The sequence below is a fragment of the Aethina tumida genome, chromosome 1 (genome assembly GCF_024364675.1).
Source record: "Aethina tumida isolate Nest 87 chromosome 1, icAetTumi1.1, whole genome shotgun sequence".
Classification (NCBI taxonomy): domain Eukaryota; kingdom Metazoa; phylum Arthropoda; class Insecta; order Coleoptera; family Nitidulidae; genus Aethina; species Aethina tumida.
The window spans coordinates 53,167,017-53,194,073 of NC_065435.1; the positions used below are offsets into that span (position 1 = coordinate 53,167,017).

At 35.1% G+C, this 27,057-nt stretch overlaps 1 protein-coding gene across 2 annotated transcripts in view; it reads left to right on the forward strand.

Moving 5' to 3' along the window:
• The window catches only part of LOC109594646 (protein similar), a 74,748-nt gene that overhangs the window by 42,821 nt on the left and 4,870 nt on the right, over window positions 1–27,057 (forward strand). For both annotated transcript variants that reach the window (XM_049970629.1, XM_020009884.2), the window contains exons 8-11: window positions 22,963–23,297; window positions 25,844–26,070; window positions 26,211–26,544; window positions 26,605–26,882. In XM_049970629.1, the coding sequence (XP_049826586.1) occupies window positions 22,963–23,297; window positions 25,844–26,070; window positions 26,211–26,544; window positions 26,605–26,882 (1,174 nt within the window). The remainder of the gene's footprint in view (window positions 1–22,962; window positions 23,298–25,843; window positions 26,071–26,210; window positions 26,545–26,604; window positions 26,883–27,057) is intronic.

The following is a 27,057-nucleotide window of genomic DNA, read 5'->3' on the forward strand; positions in this document are numbered from 1 at the left end:
TGGTGCACTTATCTCGAGAAACACACCCACTAAATCGCGGATGCTTCCAGCGAAATCCTCGAGAATGGAACTCGGAGTATGGGCCTGGCTCTCGCCTCGTGCCGCCAAAGTTTTACCGGTCATACAACTGAATTCTGTTAATGGTCGGTCGAGCATGCATGGTTTAGGGCAGGATGCTAAAAGATGCGATGTATAAAGGTGTTTTATGTGAATTGATTTTTTAGGGTAAACCGCTATTTCTGAAGGTTTTTGTAGGGAAACAAAACACTACGTAGATTTTCAAATAATTATTAAAGCTTAAACAAATATCATAATGATTATTATAATTGATACTGTCCGTCTATAATTAGATATTTTTTTAACCGAATATGCCAAATTTGGATTTCTATGGTCAATTTATATATATTTTTAATAACATATGTGATTGTATTTGATTAGAGTTTCTTTATAAACTAATCAGAGGATTTTTTGATGAGTTTTGGAGAAATTCAAAAAATCTTAAGTAACTTAAGTATAAATAGTTTTGATAGATCTTAATATAATTTCTATTTAATTATTATCATTTGATAATTGTGAAGATTTAAATATATTTAAAATATCAATTTTTGTTAAATTTCGTACGATTATTTTGCTTATGTTTAATAAAATTGTATTATAATTAATAAGATATAAGATAAAATTATAAAATTAAATATTTCTTAGACTTTCTTTAATACAAAATATTAATAATTTCATTAATATAAAAACAATATTTTTTAATAAACTCATATTTCTGAATTTGTAAATATACAGCCATAAATATCACGAAAATTATGATATTTTATAAATTCGAAACTAGTATATTGCTTATTTTAGAAATTTTACACAATTAATGTGAAAAGTAAAATAATACTTTAAATTATTTTGAATTATAAATTATTACCAATCTTCATCGAAGTTTGTCATTGGTTAATACTAAGAAAGACAAACTTAGAAAGTGATTCCTAATAAGAAATGTAGAAGCTTTAATGAACGTTTATACTCATGTAATAACAACTACATAAATTTTAAACGCAGTCAAAATAGGTTAAATAAATTTAATTTTGAAAACATGTATCAGTCTAATTTAGGACACGAGGATGTTTTTCAAGTATTTATGTATTTGTGTATAATATACACTTTTTAAACGAGTTATATTTGGAGTATTTTTTTTTACTTTTGTGTTCAATTTATATATTTTTTTTGAGAAAAAATATGTTTATTTGAAGATTTTTAGACGAATTTTGGAATTTTGGTCAAAACTCTAGTTTTAATATTAAATTAAATATTTTATTATTTTTTTAATTTTAAATTAAATGTCTCGTCGTAAATATAAAATAAAATTTTTGGTATAATTAATAATTGACAATATTAATGTACAGATGTCAAGAAAGTTTTGAATTTTTGATATATTCAAAACTGTTAATTTGCTTATTTAGAACAAATTTGCATAATGAAAACTTGAGGTAAAATTTAGAAAACACAAATATTTATTTACAAATTTTGAATTCAGTCAAAATATATTAATTTAAGCTTGAAGATTATTTCAATTATTTTTCTTTGTATAATTTGAATGATTTTTTAACGAATTTGGAATTATATTTTTCAATTTTATGTTTAATTTATGAATTTTCATGATTTCATTTTTTTAGACAAGCTGCTATTAAAGGATTTTTTGTTGAATTTAAGGGAAATACAGCAATTCTAGATCGATTATCAATTGATAATTATCAAGACATAAACATCGAAGATCATTGTCAACAAACCCTGTTTTAGGGTGTGCATAAAAAATTACAAAACTGACAAGTAAATGTGGCAACTAAAACCACCATCACTCTGATGGCATTTGCCTCCCCCCACCAGTACTAAAAGCCCGCCAAAATAAATTTTCAGTTTAACCCTTTCATTCAATTTTTAAACCGTTTCGGTGCCATAAATCATTTTTTGTTCATCGTAGATTCGATAACCTGAATAGTATAACTCTGGCTAATGGGTCAGTGCTCGCTCCTGCAACTCGACGGGCTCCAAGCCAAAATACGAAATGCGCCAACGCAATTATCGCACCGAGGATTTTATTTACGCCGTTTCCACAGTGACGAATACGTAATGTGGCCAGAATGTGCGACAAACAAGCGGCACAACGGTCCGTTGTATAACCATATTGGACCCGTTTTATCATCGTACGTCACACTTTTTATTGCGAAAAGAATGGAAAACTACGAGACGACGGATGTACAGCGTAATATCTAGATGTCGGCCCAATTAAACGACGCTTTTTTTACACGAAAACGTCAGTCTGCGCCGAAATCACAACATTTACTGTTTACACGGATAACTTTGTACTTTTGCCGAGGCGGGAGCAACAAGTGTTGCAAAAAATATCGATCGACTTTACGGGTGTACATCGGCATCATCAATCTTAGTCATAATATGGACAAATCAATGGGTTGCGCCCCCATTAGTCCGCAACAAATGAACCCTCCAGACAAGACGGAAGGAGGCATAATCCAACGTTCCATCTTCATTTGTATCAAGAGCTACACACCGGAAAATTGTGTTTAGCGCTTCAGGAAATTGAAGGTTGACTTCAAATTGTGCCGCAATTAATTCATCATGCCACGCCGTGAAGGAGCTGCGACGTTTGTCTTAAATGCATATTGTACAATTCGTCGGATAACTGACCCACATCTATGTGGCATGTCAATTAATTCAATATTTATGATGTTTGATATGCATTAAACTGATATCGATAACCTATTGACACGCATTAAATTTATATCAAAACACTGATATAATCTCGCGAAAACATTAAATTAATATGTAAGAGATAGGTTATTTGTAAACACGGCGCCTTTTGAGTATCAACGGAGAAATGGCAGGGGGAAGTCAGTAAAAATCTGCTCTAAATATAGAATCGCACAAATGTCGAACGCCACTTTTGATAAATCCTTTGGAAACACGAGATAATGTGAAACGAAACAATATTGGCGTGTACATTTCAATTCCCTTCGATTTTAATTAAGCCGTGCTTAATTACAGTAATGTTAATGTAATTTTACTTCCAATATTCGTTTAAAGGAAAGTGTGTTGTGTGCTGTTTCACAAAATTACCATTTTGACGAATTGCGTATTAGTTTTAATCGTCATAACATTTTGTTAACGTTAAGTGGTCATCTACTGAACCAGTGAATAATTGTAGGCAATTCAGTCGAGGACACAGTCATTTCGGTTGTCCGAAACCCTATAATTTACCAAACATTAAAAAATGTTCGTCAAATACGATGTCCTATTAGTGTAATTACACTTCCAAAAGTAACGTTTTCAATTTTATGCATTGTAGCAGGATTATGCAATGGCCACCTGTAATCAGCAACTCGTGTTGCCTAGTTTTATCGAGTTTCCTGTTATTAAAACGATTTATTAATTGCCGTGACTTTGATTAGAGCTGCTCTACCGTAGTTGATTATTTCACCACAATTAGTCACAGCATTTTTTTTTGTTTTGTTATTATGCCACAGACTGTGGAAAAAACATAGAGTGGATGGTTGATTTGAGGAAATTAAAATTGTTTGTTCCATAGTAAATAGATTACCTACCGGCAAATGACGAGCACCTTATTTATTCCTGCATCTGGTTTTAAATATACACCAATGTCACCAACATTGTTCTAAATATAGCCCAACTGAAAAATAGTGGTAGCTTCCAAATCTCGACAATAACATTATTTACCTGCGTAGGTTTTACGTAAGTGTCGAAACGAGAAAATAAACAAAAATCCATCGGTTGCACGGCAAGAAAACATGATTTATTGATTTGTTGGAAACGCATTTTTTTGAAGGCTCTCCCGGTTTACATAATTACTATTTATAATTGTGTGGGTTTCGAAAAAACGTGCTCGGTGCCGCGTACGAGTGTGTATGTTAAAATTCGGGGTGATGCGACAAGAATTCTCGAAGCAATCCATTAATGTACATAATAGGGTTTTGATGTAAACTAAATCCTGGAAGCTCGACAGGAATTCGCGGGGCAAGTTCAAAACTGTAAAACTTGCTGTGAAATTTAATTTAATTTCCCCACAATATTTTCACGCCCGTGCAAAGACCTCCGGGCCAATAATGTTAACTGTAAATTAAATGCATGCTTTATCTGTGTTTTAGCAAATTACTCGGTTCAGCACTGGAAACATATTGGGGAAACGTGTGTTTGTGACCGTTTTATTAGATAATAGCTTATCATGTCCGGTGATTAGACCAGAAGTCAAAATATTCGGCGTTTCCAAAAAAAATGTTTATTTGTCTGGAAGTCTCGTTTTTATGTATATTTGTCATTATTTTTACACATGACACATTTCAAGGCGTCTCAAGCTTATCAGTTTAATTGCTCATTAACTTGAGCCTTAAACTTTGCTGGCAACTTAAAAATGTAAATTTTTAAATCGTGTGTTCGATCATAAACCAGGCGCTCGTGTATCGCATTTTTTTTTGCCATTATTCAATATTACTCAACAAAGGAACATGCCAAAAATATTAAAACTAAACTTGCCAAAAACTCTGCGGAATTTAAACGAGAATTATTTAGTGTAAAATCGTTTCGTTAGTTTCAATTAGTGCAACCTGCCTTTTATTTAATTATCGCGTATCCTTTGTTAATGTTAATAATTAGCAAACATTCCTCGCGAATGCTGACGAAGCGGTTTTACGTCGACCATAAAAATCTTTTTCCAACATTTTTATGTCCGACGTATTCTTCTTAAGTCTACCATTTTTATAATCATGACTTTTTTACGAGATCAATAATTCTCCGAGAGAATTGTCACATGAGACACCCGCAGCTATTTCGGTAGTAACCGAGTAAAAATAAAGAATTTCGTGGAATGGGACCTACGAACCGGCGTCTAAAATTAGACGAACACTTGTCCACACATTTTATATTTCGGTGCATTTACCTGTAGTCATGACAACAGGATATAAATTTTGTTGTCCAAGATTTTTTCTATTTGTATTTTATCGGTGCGTGAGTATATCCAACAATAAAATTATTGAACACCTTATTTATGTAACGCCGGATATTTCAACTAAGATTAAACCGCATTATCATTCTTTCAATGCTTTCACGTGAGTAAACACATCGGAAGATTTAAAAACATCGCCGATACCACCAGATATAACATCGTTTGAAGTGTGTCTAAAGTACTGGAGAATCAAAGCGATTTCGAGTAGCGGACATGAGCCTCTTTAACAAAAAAAAAAGATGCTTTTGTGTATGCATAATAACGGCAAACTACACCTTAATATTCCAGACACGTGTAAATGTCGTTCCAGAGAGGATTTTCCTAGAACTTTTTTTAAGAGTATGCATTGGGAGATTAGGTAAATGCGGATCCAAGGCAGTGGTTTTATGATTGAGCGTTTGTTTGTTCATAATTTTTTTATGACGTGAAGAGGATTATGTATATATTTTTTAAAATTTACGTCGAGGTTTACCGCAATTATGTATTCGATTAAAGTGAAGGTCTTCATTAGCAACGTTCAATTTATTGAAATATGGGTAATTTATACACTGTTTTTATTTTAATTTAACGATTTATCGTAAATATAATTCTTTAAACACGTATGTATTCTTTTTGTAACAATGTAAACTATTGCAATTTTTTATAATTTTCAATAACTCATGTTGAAGTTGTAAGAAAACATGTTTTAAGCGTCTAAAATTTTATATATTATTTTATTTTACTCTTTTGAAATCGTAAATAAATTGCCTTCTTTTTAAAACTCGTTAAATCAATTTTGCTTAAAATTATGTTTCATATAATGGTCTATAAAGATTTTATTTTTTGAAGTTATATAATTAAAAATAATGTGTCGGAACGTTTATACTTTATAACCCAGATATTGCCGTATTTAATTAATAATTTTTAATGTTTTAATCTTTAATATTTATTTTGCTTCAATTTTATATTAATGTAATAATAATAAAATAAATTATTAAAGTTTTTTTTTATAATATATTGTTACCCATGTGTAGAGAATAAGGAAACTGTATTAAGATTTTAAAATTTTATATATTTTTAATTTAATCTTCTGAAATCATCAGAAAATTGTCTTTATTTTAAAACTTCTTAAATCAATTTTGTTTAATATTATGTTTCATGTAATGGTCTGTAAAGCTTTTATTTTTTGAATCTATGTAATTAAAAATAATGTGTTCGAACGATTATAGTTTATAACCCATATATTGCCATATTTAATTAATAATTTTTAATGATTTAATCTTTATTATTTATTTTGCTTCAATTTTATATTGGTGTAATAATAATTAAATAAATTATTAAAGGTCTTTTTTATAATCTTTAGTTACCGATGTGTAGAGAATAAGAAAACATGTCTTAAGTTTCTAAAATTTTATATATTTAGTTTACTCTTCTGAAATCATAAGAAAATTGCCTTTATTTTAAAACTCCTTAAATCAATTTTGTTTAGAATTATTTTTCACGTAATTTTTTGAAATTACATAATTAAAATAGTGTGTCGAGATGTCTTTATTTTATAATCCTGATGTTGCCTTGTTTAATTAATAATTTTTAACGTTTTAATATTTATTTTCCTTCAATATTATATTAGTGTAATAACAATTAAATAAATTATTAAAGGTTTTTTACATTTAATTTCTATTTCCAATGTTACCAATAAATCAGAAACTTGTTCTAAATTTCTCAAACCTTTATTTTTAGTTATATATTTCTTGCGATCATAAGAAAATTGTATTTGTTTTAAAACTCCTTGAATCAATTTTCCTTTAAACCATCTTTCATATGATGTCTTATAAAGCTTTTATTTTTTGAAGCTACATAATAAAGTAACGTTTTATTATTTTTAACGTTTTGATGTTTTAATATTTCCTTTCATATTACTTTAGTGTAATAATAATTAAATAAATTTTCAAAGATTTTGTACAGTTTTCATTTAATTTTCGTTACCAATGTATGGACAGCAAGGAAACATTTGAAGGGGTTCAATTTTATATATTTTAATTATACCTTCTTTGAATTTAGACATAATAAGAAAGTTGCATTTACTTTAGAAGTCTTTAAATCATTTTTCCTTGAAATTCTCTGTGACATAAAGTTCTTTGAAGTTTGTGTAACTTTGAAGCAACATAATTAAAAATAAAAAATAAAACGACGGTGGTGTATCTCTTTTCTGACAAAATTATCGTCTTGTTTAATTATTTTCAACACCATGCTGCATACACCTTCGTTGGTGATATTATTACGAAGGCGATGACGAAAAAAGGAGCAACGACCACACCTCCGGAACGCGTCCCACGATTCGGTCGCGAATTTGCATCAGCGTTTCCAGAACGGCATTGCACAAAGTTGTGCCACGCCGTTTCCTGCAACCATCGGTCGGACGCGATGATGCAATAACTCGCAACCTCGACTGGAAATATCGGTTCACGTGCGAAATTCTTCGACCCGTCGGCCGCTTGGCAGCTGCTTCGGGTACGTGGGCAAACTAACGTTTCTTGTGTACAATTCACCTGATCAAAGTCACGTCGATAACTTGTCTATGAGCATGTTGGAAAGTGGTTCTCGGTAACAGGTATGCCGAGGCGTTTAGACAACTATCAGACTGTGCCCGAAGTGAGTAATCAGATATTCCGTTCTGCCGTGCACATTAAAAATAAAAGGCGCTTTAAATGCCGTGTCTGGAATGCGTTAAATAAATTTCTATGGATGTTTTTTTTTTTCGTTTTAAACAAGTAACTCCGGTGTAACCAATACGTTACCCGTAGTAGACTAAATATTGTCTTACAAAACTATTTATTGTTATGCGGACGAAGCCTTATTAAATCTGTCGTGAAATATATCGACACGGTTCGAAATCTATAAACCTTGGCGTTTTTCGGGCCATTTGTTTCGTATAAAAAATCTTGGTGTGAGATGATTTTTATAAGAAAAACGCCGCCTATAAATAAAGCCCACCCCGAAATAAAAATAACCGGTGCCGGAATCGCCATTGTGAAAATAAGCTGTTAGGATTTACTGTATCCAATATCAAACGCCATTGAAGTTAAAATCGATCATTTACAAATGTTTTCATCCTAGTTGAAATTTAAATAAATTAATATCTAGACGTTTTGACCCAATTTCTGTGTTTTCATTTTTTTATATGAAACGTCGCACTTTTATTTTCTATGTGATAATGAACTTTTGTTTCTGCCTACACTCTGTGAAACACGTGTCTCATTGGCGACTAAAATAGATCCATTTAATTATTTACAAGCATATCAGGGTTAGAAGACCGCGTGATAGAAGTTATCCAAAATATGAGATCGCTATTTAGGTTCACGGACTTTACGGCTGTTTACGATTATTTTTTACTACTTTGAACTTGTTTGTTACGGAAAGTGTTGGACTAACTTGGACACACTTAAGGAATCGTGTATAATTTATGGGTTTGCGTATTGTGATATATGCGACTTTTATAAGATATTATGACTGCGCCAGATTTTCATTAACAAACCACTACAGTTCATAAAATTTGCTGATGTTACTCACTGTCCTTTGGAGGTGGACTACCTGATATTGGTAACTTAGCATTTTGATGTTCCGGTCACTTTTTTAAATTCATTCATCATTGACTAAGTGAGTTTTAGCTTGTTGCTCATCAGCACTATAATTGCGTTGCGGAATGTCTGTTTAAATTTGCAAATTACCCATCCGTTCCAATTAGTATTAAATGATTTACTTTGAAGTTGTTGTCAACACGATGAGTGGCGTTAATTGGCCTAATATGGTATCCCGCCTATTGCTTTCCCTAATGTTAAACCACCTGGATAATACCTGTTTAAAATAAACAGTCGAATGATTAATGATATCGCTTTCTACCGAGTCAGGGTCTAATGTGCGTTTTTCCGCTACACGCACGAGGAACGATAATAAAATACTGATTGTGATATGTAAAATGGACCCGGTCATTATTTTAGTTATTAAAATTTGACAAACGATACCCTCCGCGCTTCAGATGTCAACTGGTCAATACACTTTATCTATTATTTGTCGTTAATTCAAAATTTCTGGGGGCATCGATCAACCGTCAGATTAATTCGATAATTGTTGAACGTGCTTACGATCAGGATTTGAATCTGTTTCCGTTCTCAGGCCTTTCCGTCGACGGTGCAGTTATAAAAATGCACGGCCTGTTTGGAGATAATAAAAAGATCTACGGAGTGGAATGCACCAGACGGGGCACAAGAAATTGTGCATTCAACATGTGTCCAGAATAAAATGCAAATAGGATTTTTATTATATTGACATAACATGGTTCGAGGAATCGCGAGGCAGCGAGATATTCTTTCGGAATGGTTAATCGGCAGAAATGGATATATGTTTTCGGTTAATTCAGCCGATGGATTGCGTATAAGTGTGGGATAGAGTCAAGTGGAAATGGTGCACAGGTTTCCGTCTCTTGGAGTCATTAATCAAGGGATCTTGTCCATTGTAGGCATGTCTAGACGCTTTATACCAGATAAAATTTCCTACACGATGCTTCAAGTGCCCCGGCTCACTTAACTTATGGCCCCATTGTTGGTATGATATCTATTGATGGGCATTTTTTAAAAGCTGCATTGTAATTTATTTGTCTTGGATTATGCGAACGCACTCGGTGTTTTATTGTTTTGTGCAAATGCAGTTGAACATGAATCTGTGCGTGACACGGCACAATTAACCATAATAAAAATAAATAAACAACTTGTGTTGGCATAATGTTGCTGCCACGTCCAGCAACATCATCCACAACAATCAGGTGGATATCGATTGCACCGTCACGGTTACGGTTTATATAAAAATATCATTATTGTTTTTCTTTGGGTGAAGGCGGATTAACGGAAACGTGAGTAAACTGACTAAACTTATCAGTCAATAACATGATGTAAGATACCGCTATCGTTGTTTGATTGGAAGATTAAAGCAGGCCTATTAAATATTTGTACGATTACACTTCAATATACTGTTAGCAATCGACTTTTTCAGAATGCAACGACTGCACACAACTTTTTCGTTTTCAATTAATTGAAAGGCAAATCTAAAGCGTCGACAATGCCCGTTAAGGATCATGAGCATGTAGAATTGCTAGAAATTTCGACCACATTTAATGCCATCAATCACCCAATTCAAATCGATTCTGTCGATATACATAATCAATCATGCGGGCACTATTTATAGCCAGTGTTCACAAATCCTAACCTACCTCACAGGAAGCGTATCGAGACGGGCCTTTCCTCAATTATTTACTAGTTTTCGTATCCCCGCCCCCTGATTTTTGCCATATTGATTAAACCATAAACAAACATCCGAAGTTCACAACATCTTTCATATTGAATTTAGTGGGGAACTTCCTGAAACAACGATTCCCCGAGGCCCCCAAAAAATTTATGCTGAAAGGCATTTTTATCAAATTGTAGCTTTTCAGTTCTAAAACGTGCCACAGAAGCTGTAAACGATCCTGTCCCATATTCGACGTTATTAAAACCTTTTAGTCTAAATTCAATTTGCTTTTATTGCACCTTAAAAGACCGTTTTTTTATGTTATAATGATTTAGAACACCAGTAAGACTTTTTACGTGCCCACTACCACGGATTTTATAGCTCGGCGGATTTATTTTTTGAACTGCAAAATGTTTTAGCAATTCAATCTCAAATGTTCCGTTTTATTTGTGACATTCGACAATAATTACAACTATTTGGCAGTCTATTAATAACCCTCAAACATTTGCCTGCGTTTTACAAATTCTTTTAAGTTCGAAAATAACAACACAGAGAAATTTGTTGGTATTAGTTTTGGGAACGAACTAATGATTTCGATTTGTTCGCTTCTTTAACCATGATTTTTAAACCAGTAGAAGATAAACATTTGGTAATTTTATACTAGAAAAACATCGCGTTAACTTCCACTTGGTTGAGGAAACGATGGAGGTTAAAACAATATCTTTCACTCTCGAAAATATTCCACAAATATTGACCAAATCCTCCTATGTTCCCGTACTCTTGTTTAATTTGCGAAATGCCATAGGTAATTTATCGTACACGTATACGATAAGCATAAATTTGATTTTGCGATCGGATAAATAATTCAAGATCTAATATTCTCGATGCGAACGAGATCAGGTTGTTCGGGATATTTATAGTAATACGACAATCAATATCGTTGCCCTTCAATAAAGTTATTGAAAATCTTAGATATGGGTGAGCATTTTTCCAATCATTCATTAGTTTTTAAAACATGTCCGTTTTAATTAATAAGCGCTGTTGAAAGATAGCCGGAATTTAATTGGCACAAACAAATTAATTACATACGTAATAGTACGCAAAATTAAAATTCGTCAAGATTTCGACCAACAAATAGTGGGATATTATGAACTGTTGCGCTAATTTATAAATAACCCACGATTATATTTACACCACCTTCAAGTGAACTGTAACAGCAATAACGTGCAAGTTTATTTACCTCAGAGATAATAAATGTTTATTAATGTAATGATCTTAATTATATTTGACTTTACATTTTTTACCTACACGCTTCAATATTATCAGTACAAAACTGTTACACATAAACGGAGGTGTTCGAACGAAAAAAAAAAAATACTAATAATTAATGCACGGTACGATTCGGATCCGTGGTTTCGCCTCAAGATCGTGCGGCACGAGGGAAAAACTAATCAGTAGCTGGGCCTTAGGAAATCGCGTGCCTTCTGGACTTTTGGGTACAAAACTGCCTAAATTACCCACAAAATGCGCGGGTAATCAATACGGACCAGTCAAAACGTAACTCGTTTCTAAAAATACGTCGACCACATCAAACTGCCCCAATAAGTGGTTGCCCGGCTCGTTCATCGGTCCCCCCAATTGAAGTCATCGGATTGCCGTAACACGATTCCTATTAAATACGGCGGGAGAAATCTATAGATTTTGGGGAAACGTGGATTTGGACGTAAATGAGGAGTCGATGTAGGAAATCGGGGCCCGTCGGGGAGGGCAGCAGTGGCAGTCGATAGGGATGTTTTAAAAGGCCAAGGACAACGCACGAGGCGGTTTATTCACTGTTTACCACTGGGGGGAGACAACGGTGGTTTTGTGAGCACCGGTGATTAATAATAATGGAAATTGATAAACATATTGTTACGTGTTGATTGGGAGAATTGATTGTGAATGTTATAAATTTCATACGACTAATATTTCTTTACTAGTTTTAGCAAAATATTTATTAATAAATAATAGTTTTTTTTACATGTGGGATGTAGTTAAAATAAACCCCCTTAATTGTTGGCAACTGACGTTTGAAATATATATTTTCACCTACGATTACAATCTTTAATTTCCCTGCTCACGGAAACTTTTAATAAGGTTATATACAACATTTCTAGAATAAATAGTTTTATAGTATTACTCTTATCGTTTAATATTACAGTTATACATGAACATACAAATATTAATTAATTGACTAAATTAGAGAACAAATAATTTTGATATATAACTTAATTATTTACATTGTTTGCCAACGGTATTAAAATATACGATAATCTAAAAATGTGGTTGAAAATGTAAACAAATTATATTTTACAATCAAAATAACAAGTTGTTTGGGTAAAAATCTTTAGTTTTATCAAACTATTTGAGAAATTAATAATTACTTAATAAAATATTATTAAACAATAATATATTTCAGACATTAGTAAACAGTTCTGAAAATAAAAATAAAACTTTCTAATCGGTGGGGATCAAGATATTGCTATTAATAACTGGTATATAATTCATCAAAAATATCTATGTTAAAAAAATTGTATATATTAATCATATATAATATATTTAAAGACAAAATAAACATACTTCTGTACATGTAAATAAGAACTAAATATATAGACATTACAAGAAATTATATTTAATTCAATAAATAATAAAATATGTTAAAATAAAGTTTAAATATTAAATATTAAATATGAAAGAAAATATTTGGTCACAATTCAAAATAATTTAAACAATATTATAATGTAAAATAATAATAAAAAACATTATTTATTACACTCACATTTTGTTTTATATATTTTTTAGTGTAAAGAATTTATTTTATTTTTTTTTTCTACATTTTTTACCAATTTTTATTCTTAATATAAAATATTTAAATTCATTATGTTAATGTCAGTATAATATATTAGTTTACTTATTGTCTATATTTATTTTTAAATTTTACGTATTATATTCTAAAAAAAAATTAGTGGGACAATTTGGAAAAATTTAATTCGTTTAATATATCACACTCATAGAAAAATCTAATTTTCTAGTGCATCTTGAGGAAAAACAAGTAAATATTAAACTGCTTGTTTACTCTCTGTTTTAACTGTTTTTGTTCAGTTCGTAGACCACGAATGTAGTAGATGGAGTTTATTAAGAGAGAGAGTCACTGGTGGAAAAAATATAGAGCCATTGAGCACTGCAAACAATCTAGAACACAAACAGTAATTGCAGATCTGTCGCCGTCTGTACGTTTATGCCTTATTTAGGAAAACAAAAATGTAATTTTTAAGAGCGCCTTTGTCCCAATCTGTGTGGATTTGATATAAGTTTGGAAATAGATAGAAAGTCAATATTTTTCTCCATTCGTTCCTCGTCGTCTAGATTTCCCGAAAACCCGTCTTGCCATTGTCTAGGCGGACGTTTATCGATTTCACTTTCGATGGCGCCGAATGTGCACCACAACAAAGTTCACATCCAGCTTCGGCGGAGGACCACGTGTGCCCGGCCCCACGTCCGAACCAATTACCCATCTAATTCGGGGTATATCCTCCTTTCCATCCGGGCAATACCATCGCATCGTTGCACGGAACGTGTGTATGCCCCACACGCCGTTTGGCATTCATCCCCACCCGAAAACGAGAGAACTCGCGCGCACTACCCTCGAAAGCCGGAGTTTCCCTTCCTTCAGTTGCGAGAAAGCTATTCCAGCAACTCCCGAGGCCAGGCCTCGCTCCCACACAACAACATCATATCAAAGAAGCTGACGGCTGCAAAACAAACAACTTCACACGAGGAGAGGCCCGTGAGTTCTCAATGAAACCGGCAGTGGAGTGAATTGTTTTTTGTGACGGGTTCGCATGGATTATCTTGCCACATGAAACGGTAACCTAATTATTTGTGTTTTCGAAGCTTCCATTACGTACAACTTCCGGACCAAATTGTTGACTATTTTCAATTCGGACTTTCGCTTTTATTTACTCTTGAACCGTGGCAGCAGTTTGGAATTCGGCCCGCCTATTCCTTTTTCAGCTTTGTCGGGCCGCTTTCAGCTTTCACTTTCAGCTAGATCAATTTCGCATCGGAGGTTGTACGTTATGCGGTTCAAGTCCATTCATAATTTGCGCTGGTACGTTAAGACTGGAGTCTGCTCGTTGAAGATACGTATGAGTTTTTTCTCTTTGTAGTTTTCGTTTGCGTGATTGTTGGCGTTGCGTACATTGGATTTTATTATTAATTTATCGGGTCGACGACCAAAATAACGAGGCAAGGTTATTGCGATTTTTAACGCTTATTCGTATGCAACTAACTCTGTCTCTTGTTAAGTTTGCATAATTGAATAATTCATTAGGCCGGGGATACCGTAGTGTTTTCATTACGTTTAACAACAAAATTTGTATTAAAATTTCGCGAACGTCTCCCACTGCATTAAGTATTAAATGTGCAATTTATAAGCTTGGCAAGGGAAAACATGCACTCGTAAGTGAGACGAAACAAAGTCGACATTTTAATAACTCATTGTACACGATTATGCTGCGAGATTAAATTTTCATCCACCCGCACCCGTTCTTGAAATAACACACCTTGTTTACTGCGAACTTGTACTTCGAAGTTACATAAACCCCTTTCGGAGACCGGCACTATTTGCTTACAGCCACCCACACCTACGTACCTACGTTTCGATAGTCACGTCGACAAAACAAACCCGGAGTCGAGTTCCGGAGCGGGGCAGCAATCACTAAAAAATTCATCGGGACTTATTAAAACTCGCTGGGGATTCCGGTTTTCATTCGATTGATTTTTTCGTCGTACCTCCAGTTTTAATGTTCCAGCACGAATTCGTGTATAACTGAACCCAGAACAGTAAAAAACCATAACTCATTAATATTTATGTAATTATTTTCCATTGTTTTGTTTCGCAACGTCCAGTTTCCAAATGTGTGCGAGTCTGATATCGTCATAAAAAGCCTTTCGGTCACCCATTCATTGTATACCCGAACTGGATATTTGCAATCTATTATTGAATCGGGTTTTTGCCGGCCCGGGCTAACGGTAAATCCGGTCCTCTTTACAAAGACAATAATACCGACAGGAAACGAATGGGAATTTAATAATTGTGGAATGCATAATGATTTCCGAAATGTAGCTCGGGCGTCCCCATATACAAATCGCATTCAATAATGGCCGGTTTAACGTGGTACAATAGTATCGAGGGATTTGTTTTATTGTTGTACCGTGAGAAGACGAACGAGAGGAGGTTCCAGCACATCAATACCGGACGTATTTTTTTTTTTTAAATAAGTACAACGTATTAAATTTGACGCAAATACACAACGGATTATTCCAAAATCAATAAATTAGTTAAAAATCAATCTTAATTAAGATATAACGGCAACTGATATGCAATTAAAATAAAATCAAACAATCGTTATCGCGGCGTGTGACGCAAGTGACAATGCAAAAGCATAAAATTACATAAGAAACAAATATTTTCATCGTCGTTATCATTTGGTACGTCACCAATGTTTCGCCTCTATTTCAGGAGGTTCAAGGTCAGACTTGTAAAAATATTCTGACGGTTTATTTTGTCGAAAACAGTTCGATGAGAAAACCACGCACATGACATTTTTATCCTGATAGTTTGCATGCCCTGACTTCGAATATTTTTATGAGATAATCAACAATAATATTCTAAAGTGCATTGAACACGTGATGTTGAGCTATAAACGCTGTGGTATATCTTCGGCACCATAAAAACTTGACTTGATGGCACAAAGTAAAGGTTAATTTCTCCCTTAATTCCTTTATAAAGTAAATTGTATACATAATTGCTAATTACTTAACGATGGCTTCCTATTCTCGACTGGAAATGAAGTCTTAAAACTCAATTAACTATGATTGCTTAAATTTAAATTCTTACACTGGCAGAGGGAAAAGCGAGAGCGACTTTGTTACGATCGGAACGAAAGGAGGTCTAATCAAGTGTCCTTTGTGATTTCCTCAGACTCGAATTCTCGATTCAATTTCAGCTTAATAGGAAACGAAAATCTATTATTAATAAGAAGCCGCCTTAAAAATTGGGAGAGCTTTCCATTCATTTATTCGTGTCCACCTACAACGCGAAGTCGGTTTGTGAAACCAATGTCGGATTAGCAAACATTTTGTTTTCCGTTCTTAATCTTTAAATTAGCTTCGAGTCGCCCCGACTATTGCCACATTGAGCTCAATTTTGGCACCGAGAGACTCGGCTTGGCCAGATGAAATTACGCTCGTCGATGTGTTGATAGTGATAACCATTGATCGTTTACTACGGGCGACGAAAGCCTTTTTAGAGGGGGTGGTGGGATGAAGAAACCACCCATCGGAGAACCCGAGTCAATCGGGGGCGGCTCTGCGGCAAAACATCTCACCCACGCCCGGACGGAAGCGCGGGAAATCCCAATTCTTTTTGTTTTCGGCCGCCGCACCACATGATCCCGACGTCCGAACTTTGTTTTGGTATCGCGCTTTATCACCGGGTCCCGCACAGCTGATTTGTGTGTGCATTCGTGTCGGCGCGGCGGCGTCGCGATCCGTATTGTGTGCGCATTCGCCGTGTTGCGGTGCGAGAGAGGCCGCCCGGTCGATAGGAGACTGAACGGGAAAGTGAAAATCCGCCCGCTCCCAGTTCACCCCGGCTGGAAGGCCGTAAAACACTACGAGAGCTGGGCACGACGCGGGGTCGATAGAACCTGGTCGTGCCAAAAATTCAGTCTCCGCCAACACGCACTTTCGAAAGTTTTGCCGCTTCCTGCAATCCGATTTCCCGCTGATCCACTTACGGGACTGGGCAAATGCAATTATCGCTATTTGATTTTCGTGTTAATTAAATAATGGGAAGGGTTCCCCGGAATTTTCGGGTCAAAACATGTTCGACCCCCTTTTTGTTTCTGTTTGTCTTTGGTGTTGGGGCTCAAATTATTATAAATAACACTGATGAACGTCTGAAAATTGTGAGGTTGAACTTGATTTTTTTCGTAATTGGTATGATGCAATGTTGAACAGTTAAATCGGATTAATTCGAATCCACTTTACGAGCTGAAAGCCAATAAATAGGATTAAACTATTCGTTGTTAATTAACTTCCATTTAACTTATTTGATATAAAGTTTATAAATACCATTCATTAAAGAATAGACAGATGACGTCAAGTGATGATTGCTGTTCAACTCGAAGATTGACATCGAATATTCATATTTTTATCGTCTGTTTTATTATTATTTATATCATATTACTGTATAAATAAGTTAAATAATATTAAGTACGTGCGTAATATTCTTATTTTATCTTTGTGGCGTCAGGATGTGTCCTATTGATTTTCACGTACGAACACCACTGTTGGAATGAACGTCGGTCCCCGCCCGGGTGTTACAGAACTAATCGCGTTCATTATTACTGATAAGCAAGCTATCAGCTGATCCTTTTCACCGACTTTCCTCAATGATTATTCACTCACTGTCCAGGCGAAAACGCATTAACTTGACACCAACCAAAACAATCGCCTCCCTATTTTCCATCCCACCAAACCAATACACCCCGATATATTGATATTCGAACAGGAATCATTTGCCCTAAATTCGTGGCAATTGGCCTGACATTTTAATGCGCCACGTAGCTAAGGAGCCAGCCGCCTTTCGACCTGGTCAATGCTGTTTCAATTACATAATTCATCGCATAATGGTCTTTTAACTGCTGTCAATTTAATCTGGCGTACTCCGGTACGGAACGGCCCAGTGAGTGTACACGACCAAAATACACGTCGGCGTGCAACACACACACACACACACAAACATGCACGCGAAATGTTTTCACATCACGACTTTTACTTTGCGGTCGTCCACTTTTGCGTCGAACGGGGCAAAGAGCCACGAAACTGCATTCGGTGGAGAGCCGTAAGTGCGTTTATGTCGTTGCTATTTTTGTAACGCACCGAATGACGACATTAATTTGGTTTTATAAACGATAAAAGAAACGTGGTCGGATAACGAAAAGGTTGAGTGGATCGTGTGAGCGTCGTTTTGTCTTTCCACGGCGGCACATTAATTAAGCCGACCAAAATACCGTGGCGGAGCCGTTACGAAATACTTTAATATGATAAAGTTTGAACCAGTAAACAGTGAACACGATTAACACATTTCAGACTACACATTTCGATTCACACCCCCGTTCGTCTGAATTACCTCACTCGAACCGTTTCATTAATTCAATTTCCGGTCTGCTAGGTCAAAATTGAAGTCCGATTTATTGGGAAACGTAAATAAAAGTTGCCTATTAGTTTTTATATTTATAAGGGAAATGTAGTTACTTTTAAGTGGGACATTTTCCGTTTTATGTGACACTTCATAACGTTATGGCTTGTATAAAAGCGACGTACAGGAGTATAATTTTTCACATCGTTTAGTACACAGCCTAGTCAAATTAATAACAATTAAGGCATTTAATACGTAGTTTTTATAACACGCACCAGTTTCACCTTCCACTTACAATGATAAATGTCACCAAACGTGAACAACGTGTTTCAGTGGTCCGATCGTTTTTATTTGTTTAACTTAAACTGCTTTCGTAGTACAAGTTAAACATTTTATTTACTATTTACACAAACCGATATTACAGCTTTATTATTTAAAAATACAATGTAATCAATTCAGAAATGGCAAAAATAAAAACAAACGTTGCTAATCTGTTTCTGTTTAGTTACATAACGCAGATTAGAATTTATTTATAAATGAAAATGTTCCAGTGCAGAAACAGATACGCGTACATGCACGTCAATGATCCAAGAATGTTTTTTATTTTAATGCCAGAGTCGATTTTGATGCACAAAACTGACTTACTACAAATTTAATCGTTTTGCAGCTGCCAATAAGTGTCTGGGCATATTTTCGTTACGATTTCGGACGACTGGATTATTCCGAACGGCGTAAACTTCGCAAAGTTTACGATGTCGGGTTGCAATCGATGTAGAACAAATTAGAATTTCATCTTGGCTGAAGTTTGCACGGAGTAATTGCAAGGATTTAAGGGCGTTAATAATCGATGATTTTAATACTCGTTACCAAATTGGGTTGTCATTTTTAATTTGGAAATTATCTGTTACATGTACAGATAAAATTAATCAAGGGGGTATTAATTGTAATGATTACAGTAAGTGTTTGACGAGGTGATTGATAATTGCAGTTTAATAAATTACGTATATGCACTCAATGGAGTTTTTCAAGTATCTTTCGAACACACCTCAATGTTGTTGTGTTTGTCAATAATTGCTTAATTAAATTCTATCTCATTCGAACACGCTGTTGATACCGCGCCAGCAAACATTTACATTAATTTTAAAAACACAATGTAACAATTAAAATGTATGTTTAATAAACACAATATATATTTACGTTCGCCTCTCTGTTTGATCCTGTATTATCTATTGGTTCGTATACATTTTTTAAAAATACAACTTTTACAATCAAATGTTGAGTTATTAATATAAATGTTGACTCAACTGGAGTATACACGTTTATTTCGGAAATTTCTATTGCCTTTAAAACAATTCCACAACCCAAACAAAATTTATCATAAACAAGGTCACGTTTTACAGTTAATACATCACTTAGTCCTGCCGTGAGAATTGAAACATTACTAGTGATAATCACGTAACAATTATTAGTTGCAGATAGACTAATCTTAATGCTTATCTATGCTCTCATATTTATGGTATGATGTTTGTTTTTCATACTAGGAGTATATATCTGCTAATATTATCATAGCTGACCCTCTGGTGTCAAGGAATTGAAAGGAGTTGTTTCAATAAACGGAAAAAATATATGCAACGCTACTATTACTAATATCATATTTTTAATATGATATCACTGTGGAATATTTACATGTATGTACCATATTTATGTTACAGCTTAAAGAAGCTCATTATATCATAACATGATACTCTTATCAAAAAATGCGACTAAATTTTGATACCGGTTCAGTCGAGATCGAATATATCATCCCAAATATTTTTACACACAATTAAAACACCATTGATTAGACACATTTGGTTAGCATTAATGGTTGACGTAAAAAGAATTAAAATTGATCGCTATTTTAACACTAAGCTAAACAAAAATTCGGAAATATTACACCGACAAATCACAGAGGCATTCATGTTAATTGGCAATAAGTCAATGAAAGCAACGGAACACGTTAAACGTACGTGTAAGTTTTAAAATAAAAAAAAGAACAGACACGACTTGTTAGATCGATGTGCAAAACCGCACGAGGGAAGGCGTCCGCCTATTTTCTCAAAATTGCACACTCAAGTTCGAGTCAAATTGCGGCGGTTCCGTTACGCAACGGATCACGAGAATTGGAAATTATAAAACGAAAACGTCCGTTTCGCAATGTGAAAAATTCTAGGTTGAATTTTATTTTGTCGCATCTAAAAATAATAGCCACGAACCCATAAAACGGGACATTCCCATCGACTTTAATCAAATATCGGAACGACAATATATATTGCGAGGGCCACGTTCCGCAGGGTTTGCGAAGGTTTTCGAGAGGCCGCCTCGCGTTTCAAATGGTTGTAAAGCTGGTCGGTCGGCCGCTTTTCGTAAATAAGATTTAAAACGTTCTGAATTAAATAATCGCTGGGCATATAATGGGTTTAATAAAGTTACTCGTGACGTGCAAATCATCATAACTGGTGTGATGTCACAGTCAATTGGTCGGGCTACGTGTTGAAAGCCACACAAATGTGCGTGTGGAAACAAGGCCTCCGTTACACTGCATCGTTAAATGCGGTTTATAATGCTTGAGGAATTTATTGTTGTTGATTCGAAGGCAAATGGTATATTCGATTTCATTTATTATTATTTTTTTTTAAATCCGGTTCTGATAAGATATGTGCATGACATCCTGTCTCTAAGTGGCAGTATGAATTCCTTATTTTCATTTTTGGAAACGAGGATCAGGTACTAATGTCTTGGAATTTGGAGCACAAAAAAAAAATTGAAAAATGGTGGTTGGGCAGACATCAAACATGTATTGTATCAAAGCAATCTACAATTCTCGACGATTGATTAAAATAAATAGTAAATTTTTGATGCAACCAAATGAGATGTCCACTTTCATTTATTTTTTTATTACTCCAGTGTTGATAAGTTAAAACATCTTAATGACATCCTATTTTTAAATACCACTCCACAATAAGAGCACCTTATTCAGAAGTGAGGATAAGGTTTTAACTTCTTGGAATTTAAGGGACGAATTTATTGAAAATACTGAGGAATGTGGAAAATTGGTTGGACTGTACCAAAGTACTCAATAACCTTCTGTAATTCTACACAATTTATAATAATTTTTGATGGAGGCAAGTAGACAATCCAATTTGATTTATTTTTTATTTAATGTTAATAAATAAAGATAATCTATCTGTTTTTAAGTATCTCTCCACAGTAAGAGCTCTTTATTCTTGCTTTCAGAGGTTTTAATTTCTCGGAATTTAAAAGTCAAAATAATTGAAAAATGCTGAGAAATTTGGCAAGTTGGTTGGGCAGAAATCAGACGTGTATTGTATCAGAGTATTCAATAACTCTCCACAATTCTATGTAATTTATAGTAATTTTTTGATGAAGGCAAATAGAATATCCAGTTTCATTTATTTTTTTATTTAGTCCAGTTAATAAGTTACGATATCTTGAGGCAACCAGTTTTTAAGTACCATTCTACATAAGAACTCCTTATTCTTGCTTTCAGAAGCGAGAATAAGGTTTTAATATCTCGAAATTTGAAGTAAGAAAATATAGGAAAATATTGGGGAATTAGGTCATTTGGACAGTAAACAAACGTGTATTATACCAAAGCACTAAATAATTCCCTATGATTGTATACAATATATAGTAAATTTTTGATGGATCATTGTATCGAATAAAATAAATAAAAATTGGAAATAGACGGTCGATAAACCTAATAATAGCTTAATTGCCGCCGCCGTACAGTTATTTTTAACGATTGTTCCCGCATCGCGACCAAATAATACGCGTACCGCCGACGACAGTTAAGCAAGATAACCCTTATCATCACGTTTCTCCGCAAAATCAATTGGGTTCCGCACAATCTCCACCACGGTCATACGAGTAGCTAATCACGTGCGGTGTTAGGTTTTCCTTGCACCGGGGTCCCAGAAAACGAGTGTGCCGCGAATTCGGGTAGTCACGTGGTGGCCTTCCAACACCGTATCAACTGACTGGGCGACCGACCGACGGTGGTGGGGCGTCGTACCACGCGACTCCGCCAGACGTGTACACATCCACCAGGATAAAATCAGTCCGGAGACGATCTCTGTCGATGTCCGTTTGATAAGAGCCAGCGTTTAATACGTGCGTTCGCAGGAGACTCGGTTCATTCGTTCGCCGATACTACAACCGCTACTCCGTGCATACGTTTTTCGGTTGTTGGATTGTACCTTGAAGTCGATAAGTGATACCGGCTGTGTTGCGACTTTAACGAAAGAGTGTTTCGCCAAAAGATTCCCTGCCGGCCGCGGTTCGAGTGTTCGTTACACATTTGGAAATCGGTCGTTTGGCTTGGGCCAAATAGACGTGTCTCCTAGACAGTTGTATTTATTTTCAGTGGTGTCGAATGCAAAGATGAGATCTATTCAGCATCTCAGCATTCACTAAGACCGGCCATCAATAGTACTACTGTGTGCATCAACAAAAACGTACCGTTTTCGGTTAACCAGAAGCCAGTGCTCAGCAATTTGAAAGTTGTTGAGCTTGTTTTGCCGGTAGTGGCTAAAGACGAAGAGACAGTGATTGAACCACAGAGGGATTGTAAACCCTTAACTGTGACTGAAAAACTATTCTCCAAGCCTGAAACGGCAACCACAAAGATTTTTGCACCAAGAACTGAGGATATGAGTAAGGGATTCCTAACATTCTCTGAAGATGAACCAGGACTTACAAGTAAGTACATTATTTTATTTATTATCTTAGTACTGAAGACACATTTACAGCAAATCTTTGAGGTTAAGTTCAATGTTTTCGTTTTCTTTTGGGACAAACAATTTTCTTTCATTACAATTTCAAATATACAAATCATTTGAATAATGTTGCGGGTGACCCTAAGTTATGCAAAACGTTCAATTTTAGTACATAATAATCTTCTTGATAATGTAAATGAGTTCATTACCTTTCATAACTTTACAATAATTTGCTTGAATAATATTGAGGTTGCACTTAAACGTTATTTTTACAGTAAATTTGTCTTGATAAATAAATACGAAACCGATAATCTATAACCTTTTTTCCGTGGTGTTTATGTAAACTTTGATAATTTACGAAATTGATTATGGAATGTAGTAAACACACTTGGAGGAGCGATTCCCATTTTCAAAGGCACCGTATAATTTGTTTTCGTTAAATAAAAATAATTGAGCTTTGCATTCAGTGAAAATGTGTTCTATTATTATCCTGTTTACGATCATTATTGTTTAGCGACCGATAAATCAAATAATCAATTAAAATAGAAGTTGAAGTGCGAAAGATATGTGAACAACGTTAGTTTATCTATGGGTTTTATGACGGATGTGTGTTCATAATAAATTAGTGGAATTTTTTAAAACAAATACATTAAAGTAAATGCGTTGAACTCAGGTGATTTTCTCCAGATGTATGTCACATTATCGCACATTAATTCTGTCAGTTGCATAATGTAATTTGCGTTAGTTCAGTCCAAGGCCGTTTTCAACAGGCGTTAAACGTTTGAATAGATTAAATATGTTTGTCGGGTGTACTGCCAATATTTTTTAGCGGTGAAATGCGTCTAATTTAACAACAATGCCCCATCGAACGGGCGCAATGAATTGATGGAGTTATTGAACGATTTCCAAACGATTAATTAGCACATCACAAATGTAAACAAATAGAAGTGAAACACACGAGTGTTGTTAACATTTATATGTTATCAATACGTACGGTTTTCTCGGGAAATTGCCCGATATCAGAAAACCCCAATTTTATCACAGTTTATTGAATCATCTGGGACGGTGGAAACCGCATTTGAATTAGCAAATACAATGTTGCACGTACACGATTTATGTTTTAGCACGTTGCGAACATATTTGCTACGTCCGTCACGCCAGCATCTTGTTTCCCGGCATAATGAGTTAATTTTGATATTTGGCTCTAACATTCATCTGCATTCTAATTTTAGTTAGACCGCGTGTTTGCATTTAAATTTAAATTTACAATGAGAGATCAGCTGATGCCTCACCTTGACATTGATTACACACTGATTTATTTTGTTTATTGGAAACTGAGTCGTTTTTGAAAACACGCGTATTTCGCCCGCTTGTTAGCCGAAGTGCGGGTGCCCCGATAAATAAATTCGGAAATTGAAATGAACCCCAACCAGTATGCTGCCAATTGGGAATTCTAGAAAAGCTTCCAAATGTCTTCACTAAGTGACTGAACGCTGCATAATTCAAAGCGCCGGCATATCTCGGATGCAAATAAATATTTAAAACAATTTCCTTATCAGACAGGTGTCACTTTCGGCGTAACAATTGTACAACTCATTCTTTAAATACGAGATAAGCCGTTGTCTGGTGCGATAATAATTATCAATTCGCACAACACGTTCTAAACGCAACATCGATCCACAAAGCCCGGTAACACCGAAGCAGAAACCCTTTCAATTCAATTTTTTTCAATTCAATGTCCTTTGCATCCGCCGCGTGTAAAACCGGTGTGTTTAAGTGTATGTAAAATTCGCCTCAATGGTACGGGAGATGCGAAGCAGGTTTTTGAATTATCTGTACCGTTATTCGCAGACAAGCGAAAACGATTCGTCATGAATAATCAATAGTGTGAAAGGAAATGAAATGTTCGGTGGGATGCAAGGAAAATTGACGACAAAGCGCATTGTGTGTTAATAAGAAAATTGATTCGGTCGTTCAATTAAAATTTCAAATTCGCCATTTTTATCATTTCTGGTTAAACATACGTTCGATATAATTATTCATGTTTCGCGAATAAATTAACTTGGTGGTCACGTTTTCAATTTTTGTGTCAGTGGTGAAAACGAGTCGGACAACATTTCTCTTTATTGTGTTACATAATGTAATGATGCATTAAAAAAATCTCTCGGTACTCGTATAATCCCAAGTGATCCCAATAAAGGACATTCAAATGATTTTATTATGTCAACAAATTGTTGCCGGAGACTTACATGGGTACCCGTTAATTTTTTCATTAAAATCTCTTTTGCTATAAATGTGTCTATTATTTTTAATTGCCCACAATTTAACTAAAATAGCACTTAATTGAATGTAGTTCTGTGCCTGGTGTTGTGGCCTCAACACGTTTAGAACAAAATAATCTTTTATTACGTCTTAATTTTTGATTAATCAATTTATGTGTAGTTGTTAGAAGTGAGAAATTGAGTTAAACTGCAAATAAATTTTCTCAATTGAACCAATTTAATGGAACGTTTTTCTCCTTTGTCGTAGTGCTAAAGGACGAACCCGACGATCTAACTCACTTAGCGCCCGTCGCGGGCGACGTCTGTATCCCGTTGACGGACGACAGCCAATTTTTGCCCGAAATGCTCCTGGATGACTTCCTGGGCGACAGTTTCGGGCCCCTCCTGTCGGAGGAACCCTCCGATCCCTTTATCGCCTATAGAGACTTCCACGACTCGTCCACACCTGAGCTATTGTCGCCAAATCTGTCCAAGGTAGGCGGGAATGCGGATATCATTTAACACCCAAAGGCAATGTTTAAACTTAATTGTGCAGTTTCCCATTGTTTTTTGGCGTTAATTATTATGAGGTTTTACTTGTGTAAATTATTGTTTATAATGGTTGTTTGTTTTAGAATTCTGACAGCAGTTTGCCGTCATTAAACAGTCCGACCGACTCGCTCGGAGACGAAGATCAAATGTCCACATTCATGAACCTCCAAATGGAGGATGATGATCTCGCCATGAAAGCCCCTTATATTCCCATGAACATGGCAGACGATTTACCTCTGTTAATGTCAGACGATCTAATGTGGAACACTAACGATAAAGAAAAAGTAATTAGAGACAGTAGTTCAAGCTTAGCACAGTTGTTATCGTCTTCTGTGAACAAACAGTCGATAACGACAAAAGATCATGGCGGGGGCATGCTAAACGATTCGAATATCGGAGAGCTACATAATGAGAAAAGTAAGTCCGGTAAGCGGTGCAGTCGTTCACCTGGGTACCATTAACGAGCTATGTTTTTAGATTCATCAACTTGGTCAATAAAATCGACAAAGAAAGAAAGTAGACTGGAAAGGTCGCCGGGCACGAAACGTACCAACAGTACCAATTATGATATATCGAACAAACGGTCGAAGAACGAGCCCACTGAAAAGATGTCGTCCGAACTGTTGCAACAGTTGATGTCCAATAACCACCACAGGGGACGTCCCAAAGGGAAAAGCAATTGGCTGTTGGATTCGGGCGGTCAAAAGGCCGCCTGCATATCGCAGCCCAGCGACAGTGTATTGATGAATCTTTTGGTAAGCGGTTTCGACATTCGGGCGGGTTACATATGTCTGGCCCCCACGAAAACGAAAAGATGAAACCGTTTTTGCTCTTACATTAAGTGTGCTGCTCTCACGTAGATGTTCCTTATAACTTACATTGGCATTAGGGTTACCATCGATATTTGTGAAATGTATTTATTTTTGATAT